This window comes from Rhamphochromis sp. 'chilingali', assembly GCF_963969265.1.
Source record: "Rhamphochromis sp. 'chilingali' genome assembly, chromosome: 5".
NCBI classification, from domain to species: Eukaryota; Metazoa; Chordata; class Actinopteri; order Cichliformes; family Cichlidae; genus Rhamphochromis; species Rhamphochromis sp. 'chilingali'.
Window position 1 is genome coordinate 12,783,056 of NC_137932.1, and position 11,020 is coordinate 12,794,075.

Genomic DNA, 11,020 nt, shown 5'->3' on the forward strand with positions numbered 1-11,020 from the left:
AATCAGCCTCAAAAACAAATCTACATGTACAAAAGAAGTGAAATTATGAAATAAATGCTATTTTAATCTGAATTCACAAGCCCAACCATCAGCTGCACAAAATAATCTCTACAATGAATGGAAATGCTGAGTCAGTGACGACAGCAGAAAAGGACGGGCGCCAAGGTGATTGAGTTTCCAACCAATCAAACTGACATTTCATAAACAATTAAACGTTGATATGGCAATCGCCGTGACGTCGCACTCAATGTCCTGCTGGCCGTTTTGTTCTGCGATTCAGTACCAGAGCTCATTGCCTATTTATGAAGTAATAAGACACGGCCAAAACAGTTCGAGGGTAACGATTAGGCCATATCACTTCCTCCACCCTTAAAGAGCAGCAGTATCACATCCCTCTCTTCAACGCTGCAATCAAAATACATCCTGGTGAAGGCAACAGATTGAGAGGTGGTGGAAAAAGAAAGGGGCAGAAGTGAAAGCAGTGAAAGGAAGAGGCAGATTAATGCAGAGTGCAATTATTTCTAATCTTTGCTGTAGCCACTGTGATCTATTACATCAGACTTTTATTAGTGTCTGAACCGGTGTACTTAGCCGTGGTCGCCCCTCTCATAACCAACAGTACTTCTTAATCTAAGTAAGAGTTCACCAGGTTTTATATGAGCAAGGTGGTGATAACAGTTTTTTCTTTTTTACCAGTCTTTGATTCAGTGGCTCACATTATAACAGGAGTAGCTCCAAGGAAGATATTGCTTTCTTTAGTGACTATCCCACAGAAACCGGTGAAGGGTCGGGACTTTTGTGCGCCGTTTACAATGCCTGTCAGGGATTACAGGGTGACGATCAACACCTTTTTGGCTGCTTTCCCAGTAAGATGAGTCATTTCTTGCTCAGTCAGCAAAACCAAGGTCTTGTCAGACAGAGAGAGAGAGAGGAAAAAACAGCTGTGCATGCAAGCAGGCACATAGAACTATTAAAACCAGAGGTGCTGTCTTCTGATGGGTTGTTGGAGTCCTGATGTAAACATAAGATTAGCCATGTGAGCCCCATCTGTTAGTCTTTAGGTAACATAAGTACTAGAAGTAAGTTTGCCTTTAATTTTGCAGACACACTCACTACCACACTTTGTAAAGCCCTTTGGACTTGCACTGTTATCTCTTGACTCCCCATCAACAAGCCTATTGATGTGAAAGGGCATTTGAGATTTTTATTATAGAAATGGAGAGAGAGGCAAAAATATGACGTTTCTACTGATTTGTGGCGGCTTTGTCATTATCATGCTAAAGATAGCAGGGGAGGGTTTGGTATTCTGTGTTTTTCTGTGGGATCTTTTTCTCTTGGAGCCTGTTGTATTATGACAGCTGCCCTCTCCCTGTTAAAATAACATCCCCGGGAACTCACTCTTCCTCACGTGCACATGGGTTGCAGGCCAACACCTCTTCCCCTGGATTGTCGACCACTGTACATAGGGATTTGTGCATGTGCATGTTTATGCCTGGCATTACAAAGCCATAAAAGAAAGGTTACTTTTACTCCCAGATACCTCTTTCCCCTTCGTTTTTCTTTTTTCCGTGTGCTCCCTAAGGCCTCTGCAGTTCCTCTGCGTTTCATGGAATCCAGGGAACGTTGCTTCCTCCCAGTGTTGCTGTGTGCTGGACCAGGAGCTGCTGGTCTTGGAGTGGGGGGGGGCACGCCTCTCCTCTCAGGAAAGAAGGCGCTTGGCGAGACCACTCCACTCTGATAGCCTGCCAGAACATACACAGATCAGGGGGAAAAAAGGAGAATGAAAAGGGACCGGGAGTGGCTGAAAGAACCAAAAGGCTACTTTGGTCCGGTTAATTCCCGCAAAGATTCAACTTTTACTCACAAGTCTTTACACAAAGAGAGAATTATGGTTAAACTACATAACATCAGCTCTCACGGCTGACTCTGAAGCTTATGATCAAGACTTTCCCATAACTTAGGATGAGTTCTGTAAGCCTGCGGGACAGGTAACCCTTTGCTCATCAGATGAACAGGCGTAACCTTAGAGCTGTGTTTGAAGAGTGGGGACGAGGAATATCCTCTTTATCTGTGTACAACGTTAACACAAAGTCTGCATGTGCCCAAACTTGGTATATAAAGGTATCGATTTTTCTCCTTTACTGTTAAAAACAGGTTTCACGGCTTTTCAAAGGGACGTGTTTACATGGAAAAACTTCTGTAGTTGTTTTTCAGAGAGGAGAGCTGCTGTTGTGAGCCTCAGGGCTAATTTGAAACATGTGGTTTTTGTGTGAGGCTTTTTAGACATTTTGTTTTGCCACTTTTTATCAGAGAAACTCAAACAGACAGAAATTACAACTTTGCAAATACACGAGAAAACCAAATAGTTTTCTGTGAAGCAGGCCAGATTAGGACTTCATACCTCGGCAGAACTTCTCTCTCTCTCTCTCTCTCTCTCTCTCTCTCTCTCTCTCTCTCTCTCTCTCTCTCTCTCTTTCTCTCTCCCCTTTTTTTTCAGAGAAACAAGAGAAGCAGAGAGAGAGTGCAAAGAAGATTGGTTCCTGAAACTGTTGTTCTGCCCTGTGATTGGTGAAAGCCTGTTGCTAGGCTTATGTCAGTGTTTGAGAGTTTTCCGCTTTCTCTCCTCTGTGCACTGATAGGTCAGGTTAGAACTGGTCTGGTGGACTTCTGCCACTTGTTGAACATCCCCACAGTTTCTGCGGTTCCCTCGCTTCTCACTGCATGAGAAAACACGGCAGCCGCAACGCTGAAAGACACACGTGCAGAATTTACACCCGGCGTCGCTTCCTCTCTGTTTTTAATTCTTATGAACTTTTTATCAACCTCTTTATTGGTTTAAGTCTGTTGTTAATTCTTCCGGGTGCTCGTAAAAGGGAAAAACAGCTGCTCTTTCTGAGCATTTGAGAAAGCAGCTGCCATTCTTTTAAACTAATAAATGTGAACTCTATTCTACAGCCATCACAGTTTAAAACCTTGAACTCTTCCGTGTCATTGAACTTTACACCTTTTTCTGTGCTCTTTTATGCTTCAGTGCACTTTGTATGGTTGAAGTAGCTGTAAAACATTTGTATTTAGTTTTGTTTTTGAGGCATAATAGACTCAAAAAGCATTTAAATAACTTTGTGGAACATAATCCACTTTTTTTCACAGGCTCGATACATTCCTTCGACACTGTTAGCTTTGTGCTTCCTTCTCTTAAATGTGTAAGCTGATGCTCCCATGCACAAAGCACACAAGCTTTGATGGCCCCCGTTTCATGCATTAAAGGAAGCTTATGTAACCCTCTGATCAACAGCCTCTGGCCACAAAAAAGGGGTATCATGAAAATGTTAGTAAAAGCAAAATTACTAAAGTTTGCTTATACACTTAATTAAGTACACTTCTACAACACAATGCAAATATCTAATCCGCCGATCACATGGCAACAACAAGACGATATGCTGAAGTTCAAACTGAGCATTAGACTGGGGAAGAAAGGTGATTTAAAGCTGGTCTAAATATTTCATGAGCTGATCTACTGGGTTTTTTCTGCACATCCATCTCTAAGGTTTAAAGAGAATGGACTGAATGGGGGATATTTTTTGGCACACTTTGACAACTTGATGGGGAAAAAGTGGTGGGGATTTCAAGGGGTAAAAGTTAAATGCTGCAACCTAACTGGGTATTGTTGTTGACCATATTCGACTGGTCCAAAAGTAAGAAAACATTCAGAAAACAGTGAAATCGAGAATGTAAAGGACAAATTCCACCAAAGTGTGTGAGACACATTGCATGTTTACAATGCCACAGGGGTTTGCCAAACGTGGCTAAGACTAGCGGACCGCTAGTCTGAAGCTGCCTTTTTGTTCCTCACAGGTTAACTTTCACATGGCTGTACTGCATGTGGTTGCGTATTGGCCAAGTGTGGTTCTAAGCCTGTAACTCAGCCCACATAGAAATATTGTATTGGGTAAAACCATACTGGTTTAACTCTGTGCCATCTGCTAATGGCGAGTGACTGCGTGACATTTTAGACCCAGAGGCTAACCAGGGTTTTATTTGGTGTTCGGATTTCTAATCGCTCACGCTGACCTGAATTTGTTTACATTTCTTTTTTTTTTCTTTTTTCTTTTTTTTACTCACCTCTTTTCTTGCTACCTTTAGGTGTCATTGTGTGGTCCAAAGTAGCTTTAAATAATTGTACCTGCCTACAGTCTTATGTCATTTAAAATATGTAAACAAGCATTTATGAACAAAAAAAAAATTTCCCATCCCTTGACTATGAAAGTTCATAGAAATATTTTTTATTACCATTAGTGTAACTAGTGGAAGTCTGTCCATTGTTCCGGGCCCTTCCTCAAGCAGATAAGTATCTGAAACAAATATGAGATGATTCCTGTTGTTTGCAGAAGTCTTTCCCTTCATTATAACTAATCTTTCCAGTGTTCTCTTAACCCTGATCCTATCACACACACACAGTGACATCTTCAGAGTGGGTCAGCGGCCATCCCAAATCTCAAAGGTTACTTGCTAATCACCCAGTAACAGCTAGTAATCCTTTCAGTTTAATTTAAAGCGTTCATTGGATGTGTGGCCTTATTTCTCTTGCAGCAGTGAGCCATTCAAGAACAAAGCGTGCAAATCAACGTCACTGTCGCTGACATCAAACCAATTACTGAGATGCTTAGAGATGTAGGTCCTCACACTCCCCCGAGACACCTGCAGTGTGGTTTTTTTAGTTGTCACACTGTGTTCTGAATCAGCTTCAGAAGATACACGGGAATGTACAAAGTCTTAGAGGCGCCACATATTGAGGTGAGCAGTTCAGTTAGGTTTTGTTAAATTGTGTCAACACCCAAGACAAATGAGGAAACACACAAGGTTTAGCGGTTCGGAAGAGTCTGCTCGGTGTTAAAAAGCATGTGTGTTGTTTATGTAATTCAGGACTGTTTACTGACTAAAAAAACCCCAACATAAAGCTTGTTATCACCCAAAGAAATCATGGCCTTAATCAAGGTAGGGGCATGTACAGTATTCCCTGAATCACAGAGACTCTCCCTCCCCCCATAAATGTGAGTACAGTAAAGCCTACTGCGTAGTCGGTGCGTGGACTCTGACAATAGTGTTTGGCCTTGTCTGCGAGGCCGGACCCCCGCGCCTAAGCGCTTTTATGTGAAAAGGTTTGGTGTGTCGTCAGCCCGAACGCTGACAAGCCTCTTCTGCAGCTTTGCTGAGCCATGGGGCTCCCGGCAGCCCTGGGAGTGCTGACTCCAGCCCTGGGAACATGTTTACTGCCGCCCTGCACCCCACCCTGTGGCATCAGGAGAGGGACTGGCAGAGGTGGTGTTAGTGGTGGCAGTGGGTAGTGTTGGTGATGAAGGTGGAGGAAGGAGAAGTGGGTGCGGGGTACACACAATGAACCTGCTGAACATCGTACTATCGCGTTATCAGCACTGGGGACTTGTAGTGGGTTGACAAACTGGCAGGGCAGGCTCTTGATTGGCGAGTGCAGGGTCAGACTTGCCTTTTCTTGACTTCCTCTTTTTACTCATCGTTTTCTAAATTTAGCTTGTTTTTTTTTTATTGGCTCTTCCTCCAGAGTCGGTCCGAATGCTGATTTAATCATGACTTGTTGCTGTAAAGATTACCCAATTTCAGGACAGTTTGTCAAACTCTATGGATTCTTAAAACTTAAAGCACACTGTTGAACTTTTGTCCACATGAAAAGAGTTTGTGTGAAATCTCTTAAAAGAAAAGCTCCATTTGCTTTGGGAAACATGTTATCTTGAAATATCGTGTGTCTGTCTGTGTCTTTGCAGCCACTTTGTGGATGCGTTAGTGCTTTTGTAATGTGGTTGCTGGCAGTCCAGAAGAAACAACATTTGACTCACATGTGCTGCTGAACCATCTACCTCCTGTTCATAAAGATTTTCACATATAAATGCCCTGCATCTTGCACCTAAAACAAAATAAAAATAACTTGTGTGAATGAAATCAGATGTATAAATATAAAGTTTGCATCGCGCACAGTTGTTTTCCTGCTGGTCTCATGTGATATCCCTCTGAGTAATCATTGACTTTGTGAACCACTATGATGTGATAAACCAGTTATATGCCGTTCTACTGAATGTGTTATTGTCGGCTGGGATAAACAAAGCCACAAGAGAGCTGCCTTTCTTATCTTTGCTTCCTCCTGGCTTTTAAAAAAAAGAACTCCTTCGGTCAGCCTGATTGGTGGAGAAGTGGCAGCATTTGTGGTGCGATAGGCTGCGGTGAAAAACCACCAACTGAAGGGCTGTTGTTGCAGCAGGTCCTGCACCGATCCATCTCGATGATCTTTGCACAGTGGACCTCTTCTTTTTTTTTTTTTTTTTTCTGTTTCCACTACTCAAGGCGAGCTGGGGGCTCAGCTTACACCCCCCTGCCCTCCAGTACAGCAACAAGGGAAGGTGGTGGTGCATGCTGGAGCTGGCTTTGAGTGGTTGTTGTTTTCCCTGAATGCACAGATAAACTCCCAGATTAACCCACGCAGACTCCATGTTCAAGCTCCATTTTTGTCAGCAAGAACTATTTTAAGCATTCCTGCAATGTGATAAGCGCGACAGGGTGGTATTGATTTCAGCCTCAAGCCATCCTGTACTGATTGCATGTATCAGTCGGCACATAGAGCTTAATACATGACAGTAAATGCAATCATAATTATTGGCAGCAGGGAACAAAAGAAAAAGAGAGAAGTGATGATGTTTTCTTAGAGGGGGGCGTCTCTCAGCTCACCCGCACCCCTCTTCCTCCTCTTCGCGCTTTACCCCCGCCCTCCAGATTTACCATTGGCTGGCCGGAGGCTGTTTTCCTCATGCGATTGGTTGCCGAGCGCGTCGATCACGCGAGCCCCGACTTATTTACCGAATGTATGAGCGAGAGAGGAGCGCATTCTGCTGCCACAGCTGACAGCCGAGCGCTGTGCCTAGTGCCCAGTGCCCGGAGGAACAAAGAGAGGAGGCGACAGGCATCAAAATTACATGTTTTCGCCTTTTTTACGCCGCTGAAACGACACAGGTGCAGCGAGAACGCGAGATGAGGCACGCGGTCGCACCGGCAGAAAACGTGGAAAATCATTCGTTTGCGGTGACAGGCTTGTTCAAGATATGCACCCATTGTGAGCGGCTGGGCAAGAAGGTAAGAGAAAGACGAGAGGGGGGTAGAAACAGGAAAAAAAAAAGAAAAGGCAGCGAAAGGCAGCTGTCGGTGAGCCTGCTCCGGTGATCTAAGCCGGGATTTCTCTAGCTTATGTGGCGTTTAATTTTTTGTTTAAAAGTGACGTTTTCCTCTTTAAAGAACGAGCTGCAGTGCAGCCTTTTGTCCGGGCTTGTTTGCGACTCGGGAGTTATAGATCATCTGAACTAAGAAACCCTCCGTGGAGTTTGGTTTCTTTGCTCATTTTGAGTTTCTGGAAGTCGACCTGTGAGTTTGACGTGTTTTAAAACGAGTGTCACTGCCGATTAATGTACAATTAGTGGTCATTCATTCATTGGCTTCATTGTGCGCTGCGGGACTGTCCGCTGCTAGACATGTCTCGGCAAGCAGCGGAAAGTTACAGGGCATAAAGGAGGCAGTGCAAGGGTTTCTATTGTGTTTTTAACTTTGAATCCGAGCAGACCGACGCGCTTTGTGTGTTGGGTATCCCATCAAAGGTGAATTGGGGTCAATGTATTTTTTGCTTTTAAGCGTAAATTCTGCTCCTGACACTGACAATAGTTGCGAGAAGCATCCACAGTCTGAACTCGGATATTAAACTATTTCTCTGCAGGTTTACTGGTGTCAAACATTTAAAGAAAGTCACTCTGGGTTCTCACACTGCTTGGGTTAAAAATTGGTGACTGCAAAAGTGAGAAGTGGTGCTCGGTACTGGAAGTTTATCTGCTCTGTTTTGCGTTGAGATTTAAAAGCCTTGTGTGTTTCTCTCTCCCTCTCTTGTTTTGCAGGACTTGGGAATACGGATCCCAAGACCTCTGGGTAACGGACCAAGCAGATTTATCCCTGAAAAAGAGGTATGAGACGGACTGTAACCTCACTTCAGACCTCAAATATGAAATTAAGAGAAGAAGCAGCTGGTTTATTTATGTCCTCTTTGACTAGATCCTCCAAATCAGTAAAGTGGACTCCAGGACTCAATCGATATTTGAGGATGCGTTTGCAGCCCTCGGCCGCCTGGATAACATTTCCCTCGTGATGGGTTTCCATCCACAGTACCTGGAGAGTTTTCTCCGGACGCAGCACTACCTGCTGCAGATGGACGGACCCCTGCCTTTGCACTACCGACACTACATCGGCATCATGGTATGGCCAGGTTCAGCCTCTGACGTTCTCAGAATAAAACCAGGTCGACTTCCTCTCTGTGCAAAGTCGTAAATCTCGCTTTTTCGCATGTCTTGCAGGCAGCAGCCAGACACCAGTGTTCCTACTTAGTCAACCTGCACGTCAACGACTTCCTTCAGGTTGGGGGAGATCCCAAGTGGTTGAACGGCCTCTTTGAAGCCCCGCAGAAGCTGCAGCAGCTCGGAGAGCTCAACAAAATCCTGGCCCACCGACCGTGGCTTCTCACCAAGGAACACATTGAGGTGAGAAGACAGGCAAGGTCTGCAGGGGTGGATGTGAAAAGTCTGATGTAACCAGCTGAGATCATGGGTGGAGGCTAGAGTATAGCTGCAGCTGTAGGATTTGGACAGATTGGAGGGTTTTAGCAGTAGAGGTGTAGTGACCGAGAGAGGAGAGCAGATCGAGCGTGATGGGAGAGAGGCTTTAATTTGAAACTGAAGGATGAAAACATATTTTCCACTTCTTGCTTGAAAGGTCAGCGATATTGAAGTCATTATTTGGCTTTCATCACTCACATATTCCCCCCCCCCCCCCCCCCCCCCCCTTCTCAGGGTCTTCTGAAGGCCGAGGAGCACAGCTGGTCTCTGGCAGAGCTAATCCATGCCGTGGTCCTGCTCACACACTACCATTCCCTCGCCTCGTTCACTTTTGGCTGTGGCATCACACCCGAGATCCACTGCGACGGTGGGCACACGTTCAGACCCCCTTCCCTTAGCCAGTACTGCGTGTGCGACATAGCCAATGGCAACGGTCACGCTAATCACCATGACGATTTGCTCGGCAATCAGGTAGGCGACTGCAGTGTTTGTGCAGAGAGATAAATGGTGATAAGACTTCAGAGGTTAACCCCGACTATGCATTCTTAAAGGACATGTGCGGTGAGGTGGAGGTGCTGATGGAGAGGATGAAGCAGCTGCAGGAGTGCCGCGACGACGAGGAAGCCAGCCAGGAGGAGATGGCAACCCGCTTCGAGAGGGAGAAGACGGAGAGCATGCTGGTGGTCACATCAGAGGACGAGGAGTCAGCCCCCCCGAGAGACATCTCGCGCCACTTTGAGGACCCCAGTTATGGCTACAAGGACTTCTCCAGGAGAGGGGAGCAAGTACCCACGTTCAGAGCGCAGGTGCACATCAGACGCAACACTCATGATTTGTGGGGTGAAAACACGGTGTGGTCTGTGCTACTGTTACTGACTTATTTTCTTTATTGTTTTTGCAGGACTACAGTTGGGAGGACCATGGCTTCTCTCTGGTCAACCGACTCTATCCTGACGTCGGACAAATGCTGGACGAGAAGTTTCACATGGTCTACAACCTGACCTACAACACCATGGCTACACACAAGGACGTGGACACCAGCATGCTGCGCAGGGCCATCTGGAACTACATACACTGCATGTTTGGCATCAGGTCAGACACTTGAGCTCTTTCTTACACAATGTTCAGGCAGCTCTGTGGCCTCATTACTAACACCACTGCTATGTCTTATTCAGGTATGATGACTATGATTATGGAGAGATCAACCAGCTCCTGGACCGTAGCTTTAAGATCTATATTAAGACCATCGTGTGTAGTCCTGAGAAGACCACCAAACGAATGTATGAGAGTTTCTGGAGGCAGTTTCAGCACTCTGAGAAGGTGAGATTTAAAGGGTGGATTGACTGATTTGATCTTGTAGTTGCTCAGTGAAGTGCAGCCTTCTAATAACTTTTTTTTTTTTCTTCTTCTTCTTCCCCTGTAGGTTCATGTTAATCTGCTTCTTATGGAAGCGCGAATGCAAGCAGAACTGTTATACGCTCTGAGAGCGATCACTCGCTACATGACATGAAATGCTCTGGGCCTTGTTCTCATTGTCCCATTTTTATTTTATTTTTTTCTTTCTTTTTAAATTTTACAGTCATCATTGCTGGGACATTTAAAGAAAATAAATCAAAAATGGGGAGGGTGGGGGGATGTTCAATTAAAATTGTGGAAGAGATGCATTGAAGAGAGCCCGGTGTTGTGACGAGGCTTTGCTGGCTGGATGTTGAGAAGAAGATCAGAACAAATGGAGAGCAAGAAAATGACTGTTGGGAGAAAATCTCAAACTACATAAGTGGATCCACAAACTGTTTGTTGCCTGCAGTGCCAAAACTGACCAAGAGAGGGCAACCTTGAGCCAACTCCTGCCCTGCAACACCTGAGGCATCCGGGGGACTAGTTTCAGTATTGCAGCGTACGGCAATCTCACCTGTTTCCTGGTGGAGTGAATACCCAGAAAGAAAAGCTGTGCAGCCAGAAACAGTCTGCACTTTGATTCTGTCGTTACTGTTATGTGTTTTAGTTTCTTGAATACCTTTTTTTTTTTTTTTTGTATTACGAGAAGTTGTTGTCCTTGTGGTTGCTGTTGGCGGTAACTGGAGATAGACGCAAACTTTTTTTTCCTTTTTTTAAAACAAAAAAAAACAAACAAACGTGTGCCTGAACTATCCAGCACAGTGTGCATACGTGCTGATGCTGCTGCTCCCATGTTGTATTCAGTGGGGTCATATTGATCCCCAAAATCACCTCCCCACCCCCCACTATATGAGCCCCTGTCCATTACAAATCCACTGCATTACACCCCTTCCTTCCTCTACCTTGTAGCTAAATTTCCAATGTCAATGTAAGCTAATCCGAAAGTATGT

The 11,020-nt window shown here is 45.0% G+C and overlaps 1 protein-coding gene across 2 annotated transcripts in view; it reads left to right on the plus strand.

The window, feature by feature from the left end:
• The window catches only part of sesn1 (sestrin 1), a 72,851-nt gene extending 61,882 nt beyond the window's left edge, over nucleotides 1-10,969 (plus strand). The window contains exons 1-9 of one of the 2 annotated variants that reach the window (XM_080883863.1): nucleotides 6,898-7,155; nucleotides 7,962-8,027; nucleotides 8,116-8,316; nucleotides 8,415-8,597; nucleotides 8,907-9,143; nucleotides 9,224-9,478; nucleotides 9,574-9,764; nucleotides 9,848-9,992; nucleotides 10,096-10,969. In XM_080883863.1, the coding sequence (XP_080739989.1) occupies nucleotides 7,054-7,155; nucleotides 7,962-8,027; nucleotides 8,116-8,316; nucleotides 8,415-8,597; nucleotides 8,907-9,143; nucleotides 9,224-9,478; nucleotides 9,574-9,764; nucleotides 9,848-9,992; nucleotides 10,096-10,182 (1,467 nt within the window). In that variant the 5' untranslated portion in view covers nucleotides 6,898-7,053 and the 3' untranslated portion in view covers nucleotides 10,183-10,969. Of the gene's footprint in view, nucleotides 1-6,897; nucleotides 7,156-7,961; nucleotides 8,028-8,115; nucleotides 8,317-8,414; nucleotides 8,598-8,906; nucleotides 9,144-9,223; nucleotides 9,479-9,573; nucleotides 9,765-9,847; nucleotides 9,993-10,095 lie in introns of those variants that run through there. The other variant, XM_080883862.1, reaches the window with a different exon arrangement.
• The last annotated feature ends 51 nt before the right edge of the window (nucleotides 10,970-11,020 follow it).